The sequence below is a fragment of the Onychostruthus taczanowskii genome, unplaced genomic scaffold (genome assembly GCF_017590055.1).
Source record: "Onychostruthus taczanowskii isolate IOZ18803 unplaced genomic scaffold, ASM1759005v1 scaffold22, whole genome shotgun sequence".
In the NCBI taxonomy this organism is placed as follows: domain Eukaryota; kingdom Metazoa; phylum Chordata; class Aves; order Passeriformes; family Passeridae; genus Onychostruthus; species Onychostruthus taczanowskii.
The window spans coordinates 11,537,171-11,562,440 of record NW_024499462.1 but is presented as its reverse complement, the minus strand read 5'-3'; the positions used below and the strand labels follow the sequence as shown (position 1 = coordinate 11,562,440).

The following is a 25,270-nucleotide window of genomic DNA, read 5'->3' as shown; positions in this document are numbered from 1 at the left end:
TTGTGTTTTTCTTTGACAGTGATGTCATGTTAGTGCAGGGTGCAGAGGAAAATGGGAATTGGACCAATAATGCCAAAGGGGTAAGAAAAGCTCTCTTGCTCTGCTCAGGGCTTGGGCTGGGGGATTTTCTGATGGCATGTCTCTTGCTGCAGCAGTCTTCTCTGCTTCTTGGAATAGACTGCTTCTAGTTCAGTCCTGTACTCAGCAGGATTAAGTCTGTTTTGTGGTTTTGGGTTTTTTTTCCAAATCACACTTGGTCTGATCAGTGAGACACATCTCTGCAGCTTTGCCTTCCTCAGGGTTCTGTTTGCTTTAATCTCTTGAGCAATTTGGAAATGCAGAGTGTTCTGTGTCCACAAGCACAGGCTTGGAAATGCAGAAATACTACTGCAGGGTGAGCTGTCCCTTCAGTCACTTTTCAAGAATACGTTTTAGGCCTGAACCAACCTAAGGTGAGGCAAACACATCCAGGCCATGCTCTGTAACAGTGGAACAACTTTCACTCAGAGATAAAAACAAATTGCTCCTTAAACTAACCATTTAAAAATAGATCATGACGAGCTTCAACCTCTGCAGGTTGAACTGGTGCCACAACCAGCTACTCTGCACTTCCTCTGTGCTTTCCTGAAGCAGCAGTAAGAGTCAGGGCCATGCCAGGCTCTGACATCTGTCAGTGGTTTCAAACACTTTGCTCTGTCAGTGAGCTGTGTTTAGAAGAGCTTGGTCATCCCCTGTGTAGAGGAGATATACCAGGTACACTTATCTGTTACACAGGGGATACTGTGTACACTTACTCATCTCCTATGTAGAGGTTGGGCCAGACTTCATTGACGTGAGTGTACTTTGGGCAGCCCTTCCACAAGAGCCTCTCCAGTTCAAATGCCCCTGGGGTACAATAGTCCTCATCAGGATCTACTTTGACTGCTGTATATGCATTTTTCTTCCCAGCATTCCAGCTTCCTGATGACATCTTGTCCATGAAGTAGCGCTCTCAGGATGTGGAGAAACTGGAATGCAACCAAAACAGAGTGTTAACCCAAGGAAGCACAAAGCAAGTGACTTCTGCTCCAGCTGTGGGATCCTGGGAGCAGCACTGACCAGGTGTGATTGAGCATTGTTCGAGACAGATGTACCTGTTCTGTGGCAAACACAGACTTGCACCTGCATTTTTGCCTTCCCAGAGTGAGGTGAGGAATATGTTGTTGGATGAGCTCACCAGCAAAGGAAACAAAAACTCAAAGGTTTGTGATTATTGAAGTTCAGTCTCTGGATTTTGTTTTCTGAAAAATCCACTGGCAAGAATTTGGTAGGTCTAACAGCCTAGGGATCTAAAGCACCTAGGGGAACTGAGTGCAAATTTAAGTTGCTAGGGCTTTTATCATTAATGAAGACCCACCTAAAGGCTCATCCTTCATGAGTTTCAGCAACACAGGGAGAGGAGACACGTCTACGTGTCTGTTCAGGTGAATGTTGCATGTACTGTTGTACTCTCTTCTACTCTTCTTTTTCCAATGTTGCCAGCTGCAGATTCCCTGTTTGCTGCATCTCCCTGTGGGCTCTGTTTTTATTTTTTCTTCTGGACTCTCTGGTGTCTCAGAGTAGCAGTTGGTCATATCTCATTCCCTTGAAGGGAGAAATTGAACCTTGTGGTTCTGTAAGAGACTTGTTACAAGATGTGGAGTTGGGCTTGATCTTATGAAGTGTCCAAGTAAAGCCTGCCAAAAAAATCCACCTTTCTTGCAGGCAATGAATCCTGTAGTTGGTCCAAAATTTTTTTTTTCGTGTGGGCTGCAGAACGTTTGTGTCCTTTTAATTCCAAAAATCCAGCTAATGCTTTCATGTGGCTATTGTAGAGCTGAAAGCAGGATGTCCATTTTTCACTGACATCCCATGTGCCCATGGGGTTTGTTTGCTCAGTTTGGGCTCTTTTGTGCCTGTCATGTTCTGTTTCTCTATAAAGCTTGAAAAAGCCAAATGATTGCTGTTTTCCTACTCCAAAGCTGTGTAAGATTGTGGAGTCTGTTTTTGATTGGCAAGTGTACACCTTTGTTCAAAAATTGGCTTGCTTTCACTGGCAAGGGGATCTATCTTTCAGCCAAGCTTCTTAAAACATGATGATGATGTTTAGCTAAGTGGTCCTCTCTTGAGATTTTTAAAAGGCTCTGAGAATTCCAGCTTGTAGTAAATTTACCTTGCGCTTGTCTTGCATGTTTATGTGTAGTACCAAATCCCATCTATCTGCCCCAGTAGCCATGCCCTAAGAGAGCCTTTTTCCTTACTGTGCCAGAATTATGCAAATTCTACATGCAGACTCAGCAGCGTAGATAATGTTTGTCAGAGATACAAATCTAAGTCAGTCTGACTTTGGGAGTGATTAGGCTGTTATCTAGAAATTGATAAGAACAGCTATTTGTCTAGTAAGGAATTATAACTGAGAGCCTGTTGCCTTGATGCTGAAGGACTGACTACTTTTATTCATGGCTCCATAACATTGGATGGAGGAAAGGAAGAAGAGAAAGCAATGTAATCAGTAATCACAGTTGGTGGCCACAGTGCATTGATTTGTTACACCTCAGAACAGGGCAATTACATCTGCAAATGATCGCTCGTGGTACTGGAACACCAGCTCAGTTTGAAGCTTGGTTAACACTCTGAAAGCTCGACCACTGCTGAGAAATCCTTGTTTCTGTCTGTCCTGGGAAGCCACATGCTCCCTGAACTTTCAAGTACGCTGTGTTCTTTTATGCCTTGCCAATGTTATCTGCTGCAGGGATTTTTAAATTGAATTAGAGCACAGGAAAGCATCAGTTGAAATTCCTCTAATAAATCATGTATTTCAGTTTTGACTCTAGACTATGTTAGAAGTAACAGAGTTTAACTAGGAGGAGGGAAAAGGGGGCAAAAGGGCTGGTTTGCTATTTCAACTCTAGTAATAATTGCCATGAAGCATTTGGTTGGGGGCAGAAGGGCTTGCATCTTCCCAGGAATCAAAGATGCCTAACCCCATCTCATATTAGTTGTTCTACATACACCAAACAGAGCTCCAGGAAGACTATTCCCTAGGCCAGCCCTCTTGGAATAAAAAGTGAAAAGGAGATAGGATTTTTTGTGTGGTTGTTCTTAATGCTGTTGTGGGTATAAGGGATGAATGTTTAGCACAAACCCAGGCAGGGAAAGCTCAGATCTCTCTGGCAGACTTGTCTGGAGAGGAGACCATCTCTTGCACAGCGTTCACCCAGTGCAGTCAGATGGCAGCCAGACTGCAGGGTTACCTCTGCACAGGCTTGTTGGAGCAGGCTCCCACCCCTTGTGGTGCTCCATGTGGGCTATAGATGAGTTAGTGCAGGCTGAATGATGTACCAGTGCTGTACTGCTAGCTTGGCAGTCACTTCATGGCACTGCACTGTGTTGGGGACACACACCTTAGATCACAGAGTAGCCTGAGGTGGAAGGGACCCACAAGAGTCATTGTAAGTGAATGGCCCACATGCAGATTGTGAGCCTGGCATTATTAGCACCTTGCTCCGACCAGCTGAGCTAATCCCAGGATCATGTAGAAGCTCTCTAGTGTAGGGACTGTCCGTATGTCCTTTGCATAAAGAACTCTGCACCCTGCTTGCTCCTGGAAATGCTGCTTCAGGACAGCCTTTTTATTTCATGGGGGAAGGATGAAAAGTTAGCTGGCTTGGAACTGCCCTTGTCCCAGAGGGTTCTCCCCAGCAGGAAGGTCTGAGCCTAACTTCAGGGCATACTGAGGCACAGAGCCTGGTATCTGGGGCCAGGAGTTCCCTCCCAATGAGGCAGGGCAGTTTGTAGCTCATCCCACCCTTTCCCTGTGCCCAGAACACAGCTTCCCTCTCATTCTGCTGGCCTGTGTCAAGGGCAGGCTGTGTGAGCTGGTGAGACCTTCCTGTTCCCTCTCTGTGGCACCTGTGGTGGCTGGTGAGAGCTGGGTGTGGGGCACACCTCGGTTGGGCCCCAGAGGTGCTGAAGCCTGTGGGATTGTGCCTGCTGAGCCTGGCATCCCACAGGTTCTGCCCTCACTCCAGCCTGTGCACACCACACTGAACCGCCAGGGCTCCCCACTTCTGCTGTCATGGACTTAAGGATATTATCAGAACAAGGATGATAAAAATCCAGTCATCTGCATTTTTATACCCTAATCTTTCTCTTCATAAATAAGACCAAAGTGCATGTTATCTAATAAATTTTATTTGTTAATCACTTGGATGGCTGGAATATTTGTCCCCCTTGGGTTATATGTATATAAATGAAAATATTGTTAGTGATTTCACAAAATGGTAATTCAGAATAATGGAGAGTTAATCCTCTTTTCATTAGTGAGCCACTTCAGGACATACACTGTGGCAAATTACACTGCATTTTAAGTCATTCTCAAGTGCTGTGCACTAGGAAAAAAAAACCATTAAACTAGTTTTGCATTGATAGAAGTAATTGTGTGGCTAATTTGGATAAGCAGCATGCATTAGGCATAGCAAAGGAATCTCTTCTTTATGTTCACTATCTACTCTACAGCTGCCAGATGGAATTTCTTATACAGCTCTTTAGCTTTTTAATTTTGTTTTTAACAAAACAGGGAGGAAGGAAATAAAGTGCAAGGAAAAAAAAGAAAAATCTGCCAGTCTATCTGTTTAATTCAGACCATGACAGAGCATACAGTCTAGTGGCTGGAGCACTAATATGGCAATGAAAGATTTGGCTTCTGCACCATGTTTGGAGTCCCTTGAACCACTCAAATTAACCCAAAATTTCCAGTAAGGCCCTGTGAAATCACAGAATATAGCGGCCCATTTTCAAATCTGTTCAATTGAAGGAAGGTCCTGTCCTACCACAAAATTTGTAGGAATGAGTTAGTGCTTTTGGAAATGTCAGTAATGAGCTCTAGAGTTTGGTATTCCCATAGACGGGGGAGGAAAACTGAGCTTTTTATCTAGAGGTGAGCACCAGAGCCTTGGTGGTGCTGTGTACATTCCTAATGCTGGTTTTCCATGTGTAGTAGAACTTTCTGAGTACTTTGAGAGTGAAAGCTGTAAGTCATTAGCTACATAACAAAATACTATGTTTCTTAATATTTTCTGCTCAATGTGCTGTGCAAGCCCTAGTGCCGTGTATAAAGATGCCAAACAATTTGGCAAGATTTATGCCTGGGAGTTAAGATCCAAGTCAGCTGTAGAGACTTAAAAGGAAAAAAATCAGGCATGCACAGCCAAAGACTGCATTTGCCTTGTTCCTGTGCAAGGGCCTATATATCCTTTCCTTTTCTGCACCCCTCCGTGGCACAGGGGGTTCCTCCATCACTGCTGTGGTCCCCACCATAGGTACTCTGGCTGCCAACTTGTAGCTGTATTTGTGTGCCTGAAGCTTCAGTAAACTCAGAGCCCAGTAGCATTGGCATAAATATGCAATGAGAGAGGCTAAACAAGTAAAAACTGGGAAGAAAAATGAAGAGAAGACAATTTTCCTTACTCTTTCCTTTAGAAGTAGTAGCTGTTCTGTCATGCAGGGCACAGGGTTTCCTTGCCTTAATGCCCACTTCAGTCCATATTTATACAGCAGAATAGTTTAATTCTTTGCCATCCATGTGTCCTGCTCTTGGAAGTTCTCCCAGCTCTTATGACATTGATCACTTGTGCCAGTGGTGATTTTGATTCTGGCGTTATTAAATTTAATTTGGTGTGCACACGTGAACAAGCCTTGGTTTTGTACTCAGAGTTGTCTAAAAGCAACTTCTCCCTGAAAATACCAGGTGATCACAAATTCGCCTGGTTTAGCTGGGAACGGAAAGTTTTTAGCATTTAGCAAACACCTAAATACACAACTTGTTTGTAAATGTGGAGGCAGATTTTAATAATACTCCTCTTCTGATGCTTTTAGATTTTGCTTCCTACCTGTTGTCAGCTCTGAAAAAGGAGTGGAACTGTGATATCATCAGAAGTTTTTTCCCAAGATGCCAAAGGAAGAAAACTACCTATCAGCGCTGAGCCTTTCACGAGGATTCTACAAAAGTAACAACATATCTACTGGTCTTTATACCCACCTCCGTGCAATAGGAGATGAACACAGTGCCCTTGAAATTAATTGGTAGTTTGACCCTCAAAACTGGGGACTAAAGTAGTTAATCTACTGCTATGAACACTAAATCCAGCAGAAGACCAAAAAAGAGGAAAAAAACCCAAAACACTGTAATTTTGATTGAGAAATCATTTCTGTGTATAAAGAGCTTGTTACTAAGAAATTACTCCATTTTCTTTTCTGATCTTGGATACAGGGCAGACTTATTTGAATGTTTTTATTTATCAGGCAGAATTTAACACCATTGAAGTTGTTGGATTTCTACTCTCCTGGGAGTAAAAACTGAGACTTTGCTTTACAGACAACTGCAAAACTAATGGTTTTATTTTTATTTACTTTCTTCTTTCAGTTTAATAACCACCTTAGGTAAGAACTCATGGAGGAACAAGGTTTGTAACAAGTGTGTACAAGAGGGAAGGACCCAAGAGAAGGATGGAGAATACCACTTCTATACTTTCAAAAAATGTGCAGAAGACTTGAATCTAGTTTAGTAACCAGTCTTCACGTATGCACTTGCTCAGTGCTAAAGGCAGGAAAAAAAAATCAGATCTAATGACTGAGAATCTACAGAAACAGTGAGGGAGGATCTACTCAGCAAGTTCAAGAATTTTTAAGAAATGTTCTGTTCTTCCATTTCCAGCCCACATGCCAGATGCATACCTCCCTTCAGGGTGAAAAAGTGCTTGCCCTTTTTGAGTATGAGTAAGCAGAGGGCTGTTTTATAAACTGGAAAGTTCTTGCAGAAGCCAATGCACATGTCTGGAGCACAGTGTTTGCACTTGGGAGGAGGATAAACAGTGCTTTGGTTTCTAAGCTTTTTGTAACTCAAAGTATATCAGTTGAGCTGAGAGCTGGTCAGCTGCAGTGACAAAAGCTTGCTCTGTCAGATGATTTAATGAAATGCATTGAGAATGGTGCTCCCTGATATGCCACTCCACGCTGTTTTGCTCAGACAGCTGCAGCAGCCACGAAGAGCTGTGTGCTTCCCCTGTAAGTTCACACTTGTTGCACCCCAATGAACTGTGGCACTGCAAAGGCTCCTTGGGTGGGATTATGTCTTGTTTTGTTTTGTTGGGGCTTTTTTCCCTAACACTAGGACAAAAAGGTTACTTTTTTACAAATACTTCTTGTGATGGAGAATTCTTTCAAAAAATTTTTTCTAAAAGACTCCAAAAAGAATGTACCAAATTCCAAAAGTGGATTTGCAGGATACTTAAGCAAAAAGTATAATCCTGTATTCCCTAGTCCTGTTCAAGTCTTCACCAAAATTCATGTACTTCAGTTGCTTTATTGTAGCCCTGCATTCTCATGCTTAAAGCATTCAAGGACTATAAAATAGTTCATCTATTGCAGTCATCTGTAAACAGCTTAAAACCAGAATAATTGTAGCCTCTGTGCAATTATTTCCCAGAACCTCCTGCTGTGAATATTCAAAACTAACCAGTTATTTCAATGATTTTCTAAGCCACATATGACTTTTTAAAAACTTATTTTTGCTCTCATTCTTTATTGTTGACTGGACTGGTTAATTGAAAACAGATTAAGCTGAGATTTTATTAAATATTATTAGAGTGTCCAAAGAAACTTAAAACACAGCATCATCTGAGAGATTTTTAATTCAATTAGAAAAGCTAGATTTGGCTGGAGGGTGGAGCAATTATTGAAGAATAAGCAAAATATTCTGGGACAGATGTTAAAGTCTTTAAAAATTGCATTTTAATTCCCTAACTTTTACATTGAAATTATCTCTAAGATAATTACACTTTCTGCACCTAATTTCCTAATTTATAAAGTGATTTTGTAACACAACAAGTTTGGGTTTCTAAAATTTCTAAAATTATATATTATACTTTCAAAACCTTTTAAAGTCTGTAATAATTTATTTTTTTTTTCTCTGCAACAAGCTAATGAAATTAATAGTTAACTTGGCAAGTTTTCCAGTTCTCAGTCCTCTCCCTGCTTTACTAAACCAAGGTACAAAAGGAAGGAAAAAGGAGCAGCAGTACAGCAGGAAAAGCATATTGCTTAGCCTTACCTGTAAGCAACTGGGTCCTGTGAAGTGCAGCAGAACGACAAAAAGAAGCCTTACTAACTGTGCAAGTAGAGTCTATTTTTAGAGGAGGATTTGCTGACTCTGACCTTGAGTGCTACCCACTCCAAATGACGATCTTTGCATCTGCTGGTAAAACTATTCCCTGATGTGACCTGAAACACTAAACCTGGCAGTTTAGTTACCTAGTCTTGGTATGACTAAGATAACATGATGCCTGCATGTTGACCATAATAAAACAAGTATCATCTTTGATGTTGTCCCCTTGTCAAGGCCGATGCTATGTTTACTGCTGCGTATGGGTAAGGAGCATTGCACTGCTGTTTCCTGTCACGCTGTGCACAAGTGACTTGGCACTGGCACAACAATGGGCAATGGGAGAGGTGGCATCCTGACAAGGTCCGTTTCTCTTGCATGTGCTCCACCAGAAAACCATCTTCCCCTAGTTCTTGTTTTGGTTTTCTTCAGTGCCAACACTTTCAGTACCCATCTAACTTATGAAATGCCTTTCTTTGCTGAGAGCAACAAGGTGCCCAGCATGGCTCAGTTCCGGTGACATGAGCACAGCTTGCCAAAAAAAAAAGGCAGAGGTGCATCCTCCAGCCTTTGAAAAATTCAATGACTTCCTGCTGAAGAAAGCCTGAAACTTTCTCTGGTAAGTCACAGCCAGGTTCATCAAAGATCAAAGCTGGGTCCCCTGGTGTCAGAGCCACACCTCTTCCACTCCAGTACTTCGCCGCTGCTGTGACCTTCATGGCCACAGGGCTGAAGGGCTTGGGGATCACACATGAGCAACTGGTACATGACATCCTCTGCCTGGGCATTTGTTCTGCAGCAAACCCTGCCTCAGAGCTGCAACTTGCACCACAGTCTTAGGAGGAGATTTTGGTGTTGTTGGAGCTAGGCTTGCATCTAAGATCCAGCTGTCATGTGAGTATTAATATTTCTTTAAATAAATTCTTCAGATCTTCGCCTTCTGCCTGAGAGTGGGAAAACGAGGCAAAGAGACCAGTCAGGGCAAGCGTGTGATACTGGAAGTAGCCCTTTGGTCTCTGGACCTTTTTCCTTCTGTTGAGTTGACCATCCTGGGAATGACATCTCTGAGCAGACTTCCATGCACTGCTTGACTATCTTTCTGCCTCACAGTGCTCTCTACTGTCACACCAGTGCCTGCAAAAAGCAGCCAGCTACTGATAGAAACCTTTTGTGGAACTTCTTTCATTCCTTGCAAGAACAGAAACAGTCTTCTGTGACTGCAAATGCCTGTGCCCTAGCAAAGGTTCAGGTTGCCTGTTTTTCTTTTCCCAAAGTATCCAAGTCCTATGGTAGTTGCCATTAATTTTCAGTGGAACACAAATTCCTGACTCTGTCAGTTATTTTTAATGTTGCACTAAATCCTTTCAATCACCTTTGTCATCCCCTGTCTGTTTAAAAGATAGAAGTTCATCCCAGAAGGACTAGGGCCAGACTTGGTCATGGCCTGTGGCTGATGATGCAGTACAGATGTGAAGTAATAACAAACAGTTTCAGTTCAAGTTCTGGGCATTGGATCTGCTGCTGTTTCATGCTAACAGCATCACTCTAGCCAAGTTTCTGCATTACAGAGCATCCAAGCTCCTCCCTGCCAATTATTCAGATAGAGCTTGGATGCTAGAAACCTGCTGTGCCTTCTAAGATAACTTGTAAGGTTGTTGTGCAAATTATTTCTATACTGACAACAGAGAAAATTTGTGGAAGAGGAGATACAGACCCCATATAACAGAAACTAGCAGCAGTTGCTTTATCTTTATCCTTGCAGGTAACCCGGTATGGGTAACATGGGTGAGATGATCCAGCAGACTGGCAGTGCTGGTGAGAGGAGTCTGCTCTGTGAGGTCTGTGTGCCCCAAAGATGGGCAGTGGTCTGTTGCTTGTCTCTGACCAAGGATATCTTTCTAATGAGATCAATAGCATTACAGCATTTTGTGGTATTTATTTTCAGGCAGGCATCTGAAAAAGAAGTATTTTTCTGTCTGAATGGCTGTTCAAAACAATATGAGCACTTGTTCCATTCACTCTGTAGGGTCCTGAGAACATGTACAGAAGGTCACTCACCTCCTGGAAAAATCACGGAATGGGTAAGACTGGAAGAACCAAAATGGGTCATCTGGTCCAACCTCCCTGCTCAGGCAGGGTCATCCCAGAGCACATTGCACAGGATTGTGTCCAATTTTTGGGACTAGTTGTTTGTGTTTCCATTAGTTTTGTTTTCGTTTGCTAAAAAATCCTAGCTCTGAGATGTTCTGAGAGTGGCCAATGACTTGGAGTGCTTTGAGCCTGGACACATTGAAAACACAGCACGAAGGCTCTTATTTTGGAAGAGGTAAGCACCTGCCTTCTGGAAAGTTGAATTGTTACCCCAGACTCCTAAAAACTGATGTGTGCTGTGTTATTGGTAATTTCTGAAAATCTTGGCCAAACTGATGGTGGTGCTTTGAACACACAGATCACCTCCCATTCCTGGAGCCTTGCCTGCATCCAGCCAGCTCATGTTCTGTGTGCAGATCCTTGCTGTCGGGGATCAGCTCCCAAGGGTAGTCACCCAGTGGCACCAGGTGCCACTGACACTTTCTGTTGAACAAGCTCACCTCCCATTCCTGGAGCCTTGCCTGCATCCAGCCAGCTCATGTTCTGTGTGCAGATCCTTGCTGTCGGGGATCAGCTCCCAAGGGCAGTCACCCAGTGGCACTGACACTTTCTGTTGAAAAAGAGTATGGAACTGTGGGCAGGATGAGAACTGAAGTCACATTCAGAGGGAAGGGGTGGGGGGGAGTGCTTTTTTTTCTCCTTTAGAAAAAGAAAAATTTTAGAAGGAATGAGCTTCTTCCACAAAGGAAAGGAAAAGGGAAAGAAATTGTCGATTTCTGGCTGGAGCACACTCTCCAGGTACAGTTGGAAAAATGTGACACAATAAGACTTGTAATTTTACTGTTAAAGAAAAAGCTTTGACTAAAGTTCTGCTTTAGAAGACTTCCCTCCCCCATTCCAACCTGGTGAACTGGAAGATTTCCTCTTTGCTACAAAATATGCTCTTATTTGGAAAAGCTGGGTTTTTAAAAATTTCATGGGAAGAATAAGTATATAATTATATAAGATTGTCCTAATGGACATTTGCAGCTGTAGTGAGATGCTAACAGCATGCAGAAACCATTATGTTTCCAGTTGTTTGGCAAAAGTTAAGAAATCCGATATATATATTTTAAAGTTAACTGTAAAGTAAATCCAGATGGTTCTGTCTCACACAGACAAGCAGTCTTCAAACTAGACATATAGTTGTAGCCTGGCTATAACTTGTTTTGATTACTGCAGATAGAGAGAAATGCTTTAAATGACTGCACCCTCCTCACAAAATGCTGCATGCCCTTGATTCTTGCTGAAGTCAACTGGCATTTATAAAGCACTACATAAAACTTGTCTGACAATACCTTGTGTGCAGGAGTATCTCGCTGGGTGTTACTCATTTAATTTCTCTTTTTACTGAAGTATTGCTTAATGGCCCCCGTCAGGGTTGGGGCTCTGCTGAGACAGGCATTGCAGACCCATAAAACAAAAATGACAATTGCTGCCCTAAGTAACCTACTGTTTGAGCCTGGGTTTGTGCTTCCCTCTTCATCTCCCAGCTTTGAATTGCCAGAAAATATTGGTTGTATGCTTATTTTTGATTGATGTATTCAGAGTTTTATTTGATTCTTTAATAAGCGCTGTCTGTTGTGTTCATTACTTCATTTCAGCCAGACGTCGGCTGTGTTGCTGCTATCAGCAGGGGAATCAGAATTATGTTGACTTGTGAGGCCATTCTGCAAATCAAATCAAAGGGGCAGCTTTGCTTCACAGAGTAAGGATTTCAGTGGCTGAATATTTTAAGTTGACACATTGAGGAGCATTTCTAAAAGTCTGAAAATAGGAGGAACTTAAAGGTCCATCAGAAATTATAGACTTGTGGTATGTTACTTTTTTATGTTTTGTGGTTTTCTTTTTTTCCTCAGTAAGCAAACGTTCTTGTAGATAAAGGTTGATGCTGTTTGTCCAAGTCATATAACAAGCAGGCACATTATTTTATAAGCTTCTTAGGCAGTATTGTCAAGAAGGTAATTTGGACTTGACCTGATAGGAGTCAAATTTACTGACCGGTGTTTCTCTTGCTGTGTCTGTGATGGGGCTCATACCCAGAATAGTGGCTGTGTTTGTAAGAGACTGTGTGAGACAGGAACAAAGCAAGTTCCCTGGGGGTTAGGAAGGAAGGACCCCAATCCTGAACAAGGCTCCCTGAGTTTCTGGGGTGAGGCTGAGGCCAGGGCTCAGAAAGGCATTTTGTTCACTGTTCTGTTTTTTCTCCCACTCTCAGCAGAAAAAATGTTCTGGGAGATTTGTGTTGAAATGGACTACAGATCCCAAGGCAGAGTAATGTGAAAAATAGGGATGAGGTCTTCCTTGTAACCTCCCCTTACCAAAGAATGCTGGGAACAGGGAGAGCATGGGGCCCAAACTGCTGATTCCTCTGTTGCTCAGTCAGTGCTGAGAGGAAGCCCTGCAAGAAGAGCACCTACCAGAGAAATCCTATGCAGAGAGAGCACCTAGTGAGTACCTCATTCTGTGCTGTGCAAGGCATCCTGATGTGCTCCTCAGGCTCAAAAACAGGGCATCTGCAATTGGTCAGTGTTTAAACTGACCTCTAAAGAAAATAGTGATGCCAAAAATGAAGTGGGTTTTGTCCCTAATTTACCACAGTAACACAGAGAGAATTGCACCTAATTCTCTTGACAAGAGAATTGGGAAACTGCCACAGTCTGTTTCTACTCTTGCTATTCATGGGGATAAGAAGCTCTTTTTCTTCTACTTCTCTGTATCATTAATAACGTACTGCTGCAGAGGTTCCAGGAATGTGTGGTCCAACCTATTTCCTAAGCATAGCACACTTAAAAAAATAAACAAAAATAGTAGATACTTGGTATGTAACTCTGATCGGAAAAATTGTCCAGACATGCTGAGAGCAGGTTTCAGGTCAGAGTAATCTCATGGTATATGGAGTGCCAAATCTAGACTTAAATAGAGCCGGGAGACAGAAATTGGATTGATGTTTGCAGTCCACTTGGTACAGGTTTCTGGCTTGGTGGCAGGGCATGTGGGAAAACACCAGAGTTCTGTGCTTGTGCCATTGGTCTGGTGTTTGTTCCACTGACTGTGGTCAGTAACAAACCCGTTAAAGGAAACTGTATGAAATCTGTGCTCCCCTCTGATGGGATAAGTTTTCTGCCCTAGAGAAAAACTGTTTACTCTTCCTACTCCACCTCCTTAGATAAAGCTTGGCTGAAAGCCTGAAGTTTTACATATTTTCCAAAACTATTTATTTTCTTCCAATGTAAATTGTCTCTGAAGGTGGTTTTTCTTATGTGACTACATTATATTCTCTTTAACTCTTCTATGGTCTTTGCCTCCAAGTGTTCTGATAATGAGTTGGACAAACTAAATAATGATGACAACTATAACACTAACTGGCTTGAAATATGTCCCCTTTCCATTCTTCCTTAGCAAGCTTGGGGGAGTTTACCCAGCCACTGCTCAGGTGCAGCTGTTCTGCTGTACTTGGAACATCTGGTCGTGTGGTACCATCTGGCTATGACCTACCGTCCTTCTAAAAGTTATCAGCTGCACTTCATGTCATAAAACCCCACAACAGCAAAGCAATGCCTCATAATCCACCAGGAATGCTCCAAACCACCTCAGGGCAAGTGCCTTTTAATGACTTTTTGCTCTGAGTTTGATCAGGTTCCAGACTATTTTAAGCTGAGAACACCATAAATGCTGGAAATTAGGTACTTCATTTCAGGAAAAATGCAAAATCCAGACTGAGTAAATCTGCAAAGCAGAAATAGGGTTGTTACATTATGAGAGAGATAGCAAGGCTGCCTTAATAGATGGCATTCAAGTACAGCTGCATATGGTTCTTAACTGGTGTTGGCCCATGAAATGCATACTTATAAAGGAAATTGGGGAGAGCTAACACATGCCTGGGGGCTTTGAAGTTGTTATTATCATCCACACGCATAAGAACGGGAGATCCTCTCTAGTCCAGCAAGTACTGAGAAATGAATGAGTTTGGCGCATACATCAAAGGTCTTCACTTGTAATTTGCTTAAGAGATTAAAAATGAAATATGAGGGAATTATTGAGGAAGAGCAAGCTGCTGTTTTTTCCCCCTTGCAGCAGGAAAGAACAATTGAGCATCTATTCTGACTGAAAGTGATTACTGAGAAGCTTTCTGACAACCTAGAGCAAAACAGCAGTTGCATCTTAGTTTCACTGACATCAAATAAGCTTTTGATTTACTGAGACCCAACTGGACCTGTCCAGTGCCAAGGATTGTCTTTGAGAAGCAAACAAACTTCATAAAGCTCTTTTTTTTTACAGAGCCACAATCTCTAAAGCAATGCGTTGCCAGACCATGAAATGTGCTCTGCATTTCAGCTACCAGAAATATTCTATTTCAGAAATAAATTAGCCAAGTGTGGTGACAAACACCTGAAGCTTGCTACTTTTCCCATGCCTGTCAAATGTGATTTTTACTGAGGTTCTTGAGTCTGAGTAACCATTAGGAAGCATTGACAAGTTATTAAGTCAGGGCCAGATTAGGAGATACAGAAGCTTGATAACAAACATGGTCTTCTGGGAAAAAAACTATGAAGCTTTGGAGGTGAAAGGAGGAGGCAAGTGGCTTCCTGGAATAGCTTCCAGTAGGACTGCAGAGCGTGGGAAAACCTTATTTTTGGGATTTGAGGAAAGACTGTGATGAATTTTTGAAAAGAATCCAGAGATATTGGCAGAGGTCTAGATCATGTAAGGCTTCCCATTGCACATCCTTTCATGTGATGAGTCAGAGATGTTGTGGAAAGACTTGTTGCCTCTGAATTAAGATCACATACCTTTCAACAGAGCCTGGCCTTCCTTGGAACTGATACAGAAAGTGATGGGTATTAGTCTATAACACGACCCAAAATGCAAGATGCTGACTACAGATCATTTCCATGCTTACTTTGATACTTTCTTTGACAGCATAAAATTTATATCTATATCTATCGTGCTTTAACACCTTTTCTCCCCTTCACCACACAAATTGTTATTGAGTGTTCTTGGTCCACATCATCTTCTTTAGCTTGGACTTTTACCTGCTCTTCTATGTTCTGAAGTGGGTGGTCCTTAAAAAAATCTTGTCTGTTACTTTGTTGTTCCTTGAGCAGAATACCACTAGTCCAACTCATTTATTGTTTTTATATCATGGAGGCACAAGGCAGTAGTAATAAAAATGAGAGTAGTTTTTCCAGACAGAATTAATCAACTACATTTATGAGCAGTAGTGCTCTTAATTTTTCTGCAGTGTTAAAATAGTCTCTTGTTAAAACAGCCACTCTCCCACATTTTTCGACCCATAGACACAAACACATGCTGAAAATTTTGAGACAAGCTATTAGCTTGACCCATTGCTTTTCCAGTAAGACACCAAAGCACCTGCACTTGTGCAATTATCCATTCAACACACCTTATTCCATCTGTTACACATGCTGGTTTCACTGTAAATTATGGATTTGATCCTCTATACTTTTCTGACTTACAGACAGTAAAGTTATTATGTTAAAATTTTAAATTATTATAAAAGAAGATTAATGTAGAGGATTTTCACTTGAATGAAAATGACCTCCAAGGTACCACAGACCTGAGAACACAAGCCAGTGGCAAAAAGGAGCACAGAAATGGGTGTCAGAAGATGCTTTGCTGCCAGAAAGGGGGTGCCAGGGGACAGGACTGGCCATCAGGAACACATAAGGATTAAAACTGTGTGAAAACTGGCTGGATAGTCAGTGAGATGATTTCAAAAAATCTTTGCAGGAAAAGAGTATTTGGGGCTGAGATGCAGACCCTAAGTTTTTGAAAAATTTGAACTATCAACAGGAGTTGCTGCCTAATGCAATTCTAGCTCTTTTGCTACCAGAAAAGTAATATGTATAAACAGTGCATAAAATTATTGCTACGCATATTTTTAAAATGTCTTGAATTGTTTAGTGCTATGAATAAGTCTGGTTTTAGAGAAAGAGAACTACATGGCATGCCAGAGATAAATACAGGTTTTACCTATTGACTTGTCTCTTTAAAGAGAGAGGAAGAGAGCAGGTGGAGGGGGGAAAACCTAAAGGAAGAAAAACTTCAAAGTAGAATACATGAAATATTGTTTCCTTGGAAACAAAAAGGAAGATTACATCACAGGGTTCAAGCATATAAATAGAAACCTAACAGTGCAGATACAGAAGAAGCTCTTGTTCCTAGAGAGAAAATGTAGAAATGAAGATGACCTCCCTTTAGACACTGCTGTCACAATGCAGTCAGCACAACCCGATCGTGAGGACCAGCAGTAAATTTAGCTGATGGTACATGACAGTCTTCTTTCAATTAGCTGCAGCAGTCAGCTCAGGGAACTGGTTCAGCTGGTGAGAAGAGGTACAATTTCTAGGCTGCTATAAATACCATCAGTGTCTCCAGAGCCCTGCTATGCTGCTGTGGCAGAAATTACTAAAAGTCTTCAGCCTGAACTCTAAATCCTTTGGGCAGCCATGACAGGACAGTGAAAACATCAAGTCTGAATTAATGTTTGTAAGAAAGAACCTGGGCAAAGCATCTCCGTGCTCTGGTGTGAGTTCAGGCCTTTGGAGAAGATGAGCTGCGACTCACAGGAGTGACTCAGGGGTTCTGTCCTCCGGTGGTCCCCGCTATGCCGTGCCCCCTTCTCCTGTCTCTTGCTCCTGTTGCATTTGTGTCTGTCATTTCTGTGCTGAGTGAGGGCCATGGGGGTGAGCAGGAGCACCTGAGGAGGCTCTCGGGCAGGCACAGAGGGGTGGCTCAGCACACACTGGGTGCCTGCCCATGCTGCGAGCTCGTAGTCTCAGCGGTGTTGGGGGACAAGCTCTTGCATCCTGCTAGAGTGGAGTGTGATTGCAAGTACTTTCTGTTTCTGAGTTATGTTTCCTGATGCTATGGAATATTTATCCCATTAGTTACTAAACCAAATTACAATGTTTTCATTGTTACTGATGAGTTCCTTTGGACTATGCAGTGGTTCATCTTACAATCTTTACTTTTTAGTGACATGGAACTTTCTCTCTGCTTTTGCAGCTGAACACTCCTGCAAGTGTGTACAAACAACACTGCTAAAAGGATAGCTCCAAAATTGGGCAATTCATGCATCTTATGGGCTAATGTAGCTAAATCTGCCTTCAGAAGACTAAAGCCTTGAATAAATCACCTTATCCTACAGTCTTCCCATATGTTTTAAAAAAAATTGATTGGCTATGGCTCTGTTAGGAAACAATCCCCTTCAAACTGAAACACAGATTTGTTCCATCAGTTTGTATGTGATAACACAGGGCTTGGTCAAATTTCCACTTTCTGGTGGGAATCATCTTGGTTTGAGTAGGGAACTTAGTGTGACCAACAGCTCACAGAGGAGTGCTCCTTCCCACAGCCGACAAGGCAGGGACTGGAGGCACTGGTAAATGAAAAGATTTCTTAAGCGTCCCAATGTCACGGATGTTGATGATGCTGTAATATATATGTGTGTATACATCCTTCCCTGGCACTGCTCATTATAAGGCATAGCCAAATCAATGAAACAGCATATGCTTCCAGCTGCTTTAGCCCTAGGACATGGTGTGCCAGGTGGCAGGACTCTACTCTTGTAGCTTTTTTCCCATGTCTTGTAACATGGTACATACTCCTTAATCTACCAGAGAATCTCAGCTTTCCTTGACAGGGAAGTGGAGGTGGAATCTAAGTTTATTGCCCTTCTCAAGAAAATAATGAAAACAATGAACTTTAAGACAAATAATAAAATCTCATGCTTTAGAAAGACATTCTCACAATGGGAAGGGGTGTGTATGTGTGTGATACAAGAATTCTAAAGATCTGGGGCTGGCAGAAATACAGTTCTTGCTTAGGTAGATACATGGGTCATTTGCATGTGTCTGAGTCTAGCTATGATTCTGGATCCAAGACTGCTATTACCATAATAAATTTTTAAGAACCCAGAGCTGTAAATGTCTAGTGCTAAGGGAAATCTGGATAGAATTTGAACCTTGTAGTTTGTGTCAATCTTCAGTTTAAACTTGTTTTTTTAATTTGAAAGAATTTTAAAGGATTTGGCATACTTCTTTTCATGAGAAAAGTGGTTTGAGTGGGGAGGGGATGCTGATATGATGGTGCTTTCTTTGACAGGCTTGGATTTGCTGTTGTAATCTCTCATCTCTGAATCATTGTGCCTCCACAGTTTGCCTTTTTCTTTTCAAAATATAAGTTCTACACTGTAAGTTGATATTCTGTGGTGCAATGTTCTGCCAGTATAATCACAGAGTTCTTGAAGTGCTCTTCCAATACATTGCATGGGAAAACTACTGGAATATGTAGATTTTTTTTAGGAATTTTTTCCAAATAGTCCAAAATTCTTTTCTTTATTTTCTTTATTTTAGGCGAGTACCTTTATTGGCAGGCAAACATTTCTGAGCATTGGGATGACTGGGTGACCAGCCTGAGAAAGATAAATTAGTATTTGTCTGTTAAAATGCTTTTGGATGGCTGTCCAGTAATTCTGCCATGGCACTGGTACGTGACATCTGACGAAAAGGAAGTGGCATAGCAGAGATGTTGTGAAGTTGACATATGTCTGGTGTGAAGCAGGCTGGATTAGAAACTGGAGGACTTGCTGGAGGTTAATAGTGATGGTAAAACCAGCATGTAACCACATGGAGGTATAACAGAGTATAAACTAATTTTTTTTCTTCCAAAAAATTGATAGTAGGAAAGGACAGCAGGCAAAATGAAGAATGGTGTGAATTGACAGAAAACAATTTTGGTTGTAAACACCTAAATACTCCTTTGTGTTACTGACTTCTCCCAAGCACTCCCTACCTCCCTGAAGAGCCAGATCTTGCTATTCTGCCTGATCAGATGAGCTGTTTAAATTAAAAGCACTCTGAGACTAACATGTGTGCCAGAACTGTTTTCCTTGATACAGTTTTCATTTCTTGTTATATTATGTCTCCTTTGATTAATTCAAATATGTAGGAAACGAAAAAGATGGTCACTGATTTTTTTTAATCAGTTGTGTATTCTAGTCAGGTATCAGCTAATTACACGGGGACAATTAGCAGTTGCATCTGAAAAATGTGTTCCTTAGCTTTCACCTGTGCAGGGAATGCAAAGCTGGGACTTCCCTAGGACAACTGAGGAGGAGGAGAGCAGTCTCCCCTGGCCTGTGACGGTATTTGGTCCCAGGGTCCAGGAGCTGGGATGCATCCTCTTCCTGCAGCCAAGTGCTGCCTGGCAGAAGGGAGGGGGTCTTCACCAGTGTAGATTTTCCCTCTGCAAAACCCTTGGCTAGGGAACATCTTCTGGTTATTATTTCTTTAAATCATCTTGTTGTTGGCCATTATAGAAATGTTCTTTGCATGGGTGACCTAGCCAAGTCACGTGTACTGGTACCTCCAAACATGGCCATAGCTACAAAAATTGTGCAGCTTTTTGATAGTTACACATACACAGAGAATTGGAAGTGCAAGTCAATGAACAGAAGAAGAAGTAAATTTAATTCTCCAAATATTCTTAGTTTGACTAGTCTCTGATAAAATGTTTTTCCCTCTATTGAGAATAGCAAAGAAAATTGTCTTTGAGTCCAGCCCTGGGATCCTGCTGTGTCTCTCTTGTGAATGAGCAATGAAAAGTGGCTATTCATTGCTGAATGATTATTTTCCCCCTTCAGTGGAGTGTGGGGGGAGAAACCCTCCAAAATCCAAGTCTTCTATGAGTCCAGCAGACTAAAAGCATCAGGAAACCTCTGGAGGGAAGTAAAAAGTTATGAATGGAGAATAAAATACTGATGCAGAGCAAAAGGGCTGTTGTGTATCAAGAGCAGATGGGAAAATGTTGAGTTTCAAGTTTAAAAGACAAGGATCTGAATCTCATTCAGCTGAGCAGGGGAAGTGGTTTGGGTTTCCTTTCCTTGGAGGTTGGCTCCATTTGATGAATTGTCGAGATGTGCTATAAATGTTTAAGATTTATAGGAGAGGCTCCAAGTAATACTAATGAATAGCTAAAAATAGATATGATAGGAAAATATAAACTGACAAACAGATCACCCAGCACAACAATAACTTCATAATCATGCAACTGTTGCCAACCAAAGATTGGAGACATGGCTTGAAAATGAGCTTTTGTTCTTCACATCTGAAAGTTAAAGGAGTCGGAGTAGAAACAGATGTTCTTGAAAACAATGTGTCAGAATAACTCCAGTAACAGCCAATAGTCACCAGAGCTGAGCAAATAATTCCTTGCTTACTCTTAACTGGCTGATGGTTTTCCCACGGTGGGTGGGGTTTTTGTAAAGAACTGATTTATTTATTTATTCATTGTAAGCAACCTAAATGATGTTGATGCAAAAATTTTCAGTGTCTCACTTCTTACAGTTCTGTGCTTCTTGGGAATTTTTGTTGAAGAGCTGTTGATCTTCCAAAAGCAATCTCAAGGGCTTTGATGGATCATTTTGGCTGTAAATGTTTGTGAACATTTACATTTCATTTTTGATATTTAATATTAGATTAATTGATGAGTTATAATCGTTATTCAATTAGGAGGAATTAGATGCTTTGTTTTCATAGAAAATGGTTTGTAAAACAGCAACTGTCAGAAGTGTTTTACACTAGAAATAACTACACTAGATCTTATCCACTACAACAGCAGAATTATTGAGCTTTCATTTTCAGTGTCTGCCTGCTGAACACCTACAGAAGCGAAACATTCAACTCAACAGCTGATGTGGGGATAGACAGAAGCATCAAAGATCCTTTGTGCTGCTATGAACTTGGTCTGTGCTGGATGTCTGTATAATGTGCTGGGACATCTTTGGAGTCATGAGGATGACTAGCAACAAGCAGGACCAGTCTGCAGCAGTTGGGGGACCCTATTCCTTCACAAGTAACATTTTGTGTGAGGGGAGGCTCTGCCCACATCTTAAGCAACAGACAGATCAGAAGTGTGAGCTGAATCAAAGTCTTACTTTTGAATTTAATGTTTAAGAACTGATGTTTTTATCAGCTGGCTGGACTTGTTTGTGCAGATTTTCTATTTGTACTATTGTGAAAATATTTTTATTTGCAATGGTATTTCCATTGGGAGATGCCTTTGCCTTCAGAGTAACTTCCCTGAGAGCGGTTTCAAAAGTTAATCTGTGGAGAATACTGCATCTTGTTTTGCAGTATTCAGGTACCCCTTTAGAAAGTAAAGTAGAAGATGTTATTCTTTTTGGGTACTATTATCACCCTCAGTTGCCACCACCTTACTTGTCTGAAATGTGGGCAGAGCTCAAAGGTTTGGGGAAGTTGTCATGGACTTCACTTTAATTTAGTAATCAAATGAGAAAACTCTAGATAAGACATGATATGGCAACATCACAGAAGCTGCTCTGTGGCAGGGTGGAGAATAGCTACTGGCAGAGGAGGAAGAAAAAGGAAATTTTTTTAGAGAATGAGGCAGGGAAAAGTTTGCTTGAACAGCTGGGGTTGTTGAGCATCAAGATGACGGAAGGATGTTATGGAGGCAGAAGCAGGCGGAGGAAAGACAAAGCCAAATCCTCAGCTAACATTGCTGGGTATTTTTAGGAGTGCTTCCTGAGAGTGCTTTCTGTATATAAACAGTTGAGGTTCCAGGAGGCAGTGGTGAGGGGGAGCAGTGTAACTCAATGATACTTGTACTGCAAATAGTACATTGCAAAGAGCAAACTGTTTGACTTTATTAAACTACAGCCTTCTGCAATAGATCAAGGGTCTAGTTTCTAAGCAAAATAATTGTAGCCTAAAGAAAAATGTTGAAAGTCCCATAGGTCCTAGATTCCTGTTTGACTTGGCTTCAAGAGCTGCATATACTGTTTGAACCTTAGACTACGAAGTACATTTGCAAAGCACAAGCTCTTTTGAAGCCCCTTTCCACAGTAACACATAGCCTTGTTATCAGAAAAATACAGGAAAAAGACAATGGGAGGAGGATCAAGTCTGACAAGTGGGCTTGACAGTGCTTTGCAATTCTGGTGGGGCTAGCAGGAGCTGGGTAGATCTGGTCTAGGCATCAGGGCAATGCAGGAGAATGTCGCCTGGGCTTGCTGGGCAGTGCCAAGGTTAAAGCGGAATTGGAGCCATGGGCTAACTTGGAACAGCAGCGTAATGCAGAACTGGAGTCTGCCCGACACTGCTTCCCTCCACCCTTGTTTACAGCTGTGGGGGATTATTGAGGGTGCTGTACCCGAAGAGTGGTCCTGTGTGTGCTGGAAGCAAAAGCTATGGATGAAGATGTTCCCACAGGAGAGCCATCCTTGCTACAGCAACTCCAAAGCTACCTGTGCAAGGAGGAATGAATCAATGCACCTGCAAGAAAAAGGCTGACACTCTTAGCTTGCCAATACACATGGTGAGTACCTGGACAATATCTTGGCTGGCATTTCTTTCAGTGGGAAATCTGTCCTTGGCACCATCTCTTTGCATGAAACATGTTGAAAATTTCTGTCTTCTCTTCCCTTGGCTCCTTGTACAACAGATTTACGGTCTCATTTTCCTTTTACAAATAAAACCCTGAGCACAAATCCAAAGGATAAATAACACAGTGCAGACATGCCCATGGCAATATTCTCTGTATCACTGCAGAAAGTCTGAGAGGAAAAGCTAGTGAAGGCAAGAATACCTCATGTGAGAAAACTCCTCTCATGCTTTTGTGCCAGTTCTGGAGGTTGGAGAGCTCTTGTACTTTTCCCCAAACATCCTGCTGCAGCTCAGGCAAACTTCAGGTGTCTTGTCTGCAAAAGGGGGCTATGGCACCCATCCTTCCTGGCAGAGTTTTTGTGAGGGAGGCATACCAGCTCCACCACAGTGCTCAAGGATTCTCCTTCATAAGGACAGAATGGACAGGTGTTCATAAACAAACCTGAGCATTTGCTCTGCACCAGGTAAGGGGGTTCATGGAAATGGTAGCAGTGTCACTGCCGCTCCTCCTATGAACATCTCTGCTGTTCTGATTGCTTCCACCCTGGCTGTGGTCTCAACTGATGTGGCTTGGGCAGGAGATGTTTAACCAGGGCACTGAGTAAGTGCCACAGAGGCACCAAACCTGCAGGGCTGAGTGGGTCTCCTATCAGCTGACTCGGCAGCACTGAAATGGACAGCTGCAGCCAGGACTAAACACCTTGTGTTAGCAAGGGTGGCTTTCGGGGAGGAAGTTATTCCTCATTTCTCAGGCTGAGCTGGTGGTTTACAATTCTGCATCTTGAAATTATACCACAAGATGTATCTGGAACCACCCTCAATATTGTTTTCATTCTGCCTTGATTTCAGCTGCAATTTTAAGAGGCTTTTGTTTAACTAAGCACAGGGGCAATAAACCTTAGTGTGCAGGCCATGTGGGTCAGAGGTTAGGACTCAACTGTCATCAATACGGACCCTGCCCCTGTGCCCCTGCCAGGCCGCTCCATGGTGCTGCAGCCCTCACAGTGAGGAGAGCTAATGGTGGGCTCAGGAACCTTGTCTTCTGAAGGGTGGAGAACCTGGAAGGAGATGGGGGACCTGCCTCTCACTGTCTATACTTCACAGCAATGCAAAGCACTCAGAATAGCTCAGGCATGTCTAAAAAAGGATTTTTTTGTCCTGGGATTGGATTATTCTCTTTAGGTCTTTTTGAGTTTTTTGGACCTCTTGTTTTTATTGTTTAGTTGGGCTTTTTCTCGTGTTGAAGAGGAAGCTTCTACTATACACCTGTAATGGTGACAAGAGCCAGAAGCCCTGCTCTGCCAGTGCTCTAGCTTACCTGACATGCAGCAGCTCCAGACAGATGTACTGATCCCAGCTGCAGAGAGACCTATCGCCTGCCCTGGCTGGCTAAAATAGTTACTCAATGGCCAACAGGCCTCAGCTGGGGTGACTTTAGGCTCAGTCATTCTCACAAGTTGTTCACTTTAAGTTCTGCCCTGCAACCACATATGTTTCCAGATGTGCAATGCACTGGAAATTATGGCCTGTCCTGATGGGGTCAATTCATGGAGATTTTGGACTGTTGTGTTTCATACACCCCTTGCACTTTAACATAGGGACTGGTATGGATCGAGTTACAGAGGCTTGAAGGGAGTGGCTAGTAAGGCAACTGAAAATACCACTCACAAAACAACTTCAGCATGGTGTGCAATAATAAAGAATCCCCAGACAGACTAAGGTGGAAGAGACCCAAGTGCCAGGAGTGGTTCAGTCACCATGCTTACTGAAATCTAATCTCCTTGCTGTGGCAGGCAATAAGAAGCCTGTGAAAACTATAACCTGATTTTTTCCATCATTAGCTAAGACCTCGCTTCTGACTGCTTACTCCAGTCTCAAAGGATGGGACCCTTTCTGGAGGGGAGACCTGTGCTGCCTCTGTTCCCTGAGAGGAAATTAGTCTGTAGCATTGCTATGCTTTGCTTAATATGTTTATGAAAGTGGAAATACCACCTGAATTCCTCTATAGATTCTGCAGGGAAATCATGTTTCCATATTACATTATGAGAAATGCAGCGAAGGTGTGCTATGCTCAGTTAATATTTTTAATGCATGGAGGTAAAAGAAACTTCAGTCCAGAAGAAGTATATGCTTCCCTCTTTCTATTCAACATCCGTGGTGCTATAAATACAAACTGCAGGGTACTTTCAGAACTGAGAGCCTTTAAGACTTCTCGAGGGAAAACATCACACCAAATTAATCTGCCGCCAAGTGGAAATTCTATATTGTTTGCATTTGCCAATGTTCTGTATGTGGCTGTAATTGCACTGAAGCAAATATCTGCTTCGAGTTCTTCACAAGATTAAATGTGGCCAATTGGGCGTAAAAGAGTAATTGAAATGCAGAGCTGCTGCTTTGGATTTGTTAGAGGCATTGCTCATTTTTGCTCTGACATGACGACACTAGGTTCTGACTTTCCATTAAAATCAGGGAAATCTGAGGAATGTGATTTCAAGCATTGGGTTGCAAGCAAAGAGGAGGATATTTG

At 42.2% G+C, this 25,270-nt stretch overlaps 1 protein-coding gene across 2 annotated transcripts in view; it reads right to left on the bottom strand.

The window, feature by feature from the left end:
• The window catches only part of DUSP29 (dual specificity phosphatase 29), a 48,295-nt gene that overhangs the window by 14,277 nt on the left and 8,748 nt on the right, over window positions 1-25,270 (bottom strand). The window contains exons 1-2 of one of the 2 annotated variants that reach the window (XM_041404718.1): window positions 8,129-8,244; window positions 795-1,007 (exon numbers count right to left, since the gene is read on the bottom strand). In XM_041404718.1, the coding sequence (XP_041260652.1) occupies window positions 795-979 (185 nt within the window). In that variant the 5' untranslated portion in view covers window positions 980-1,007; window positions 8,129-8,244. Of the gene's footprint in view, window positions 1-794; window positions 1,008-8,128; window positions 8,245-25,270 lie in introns of those variants that run through there. The other variant, XM_041404719.1, reaches the window with a different exon arrangement.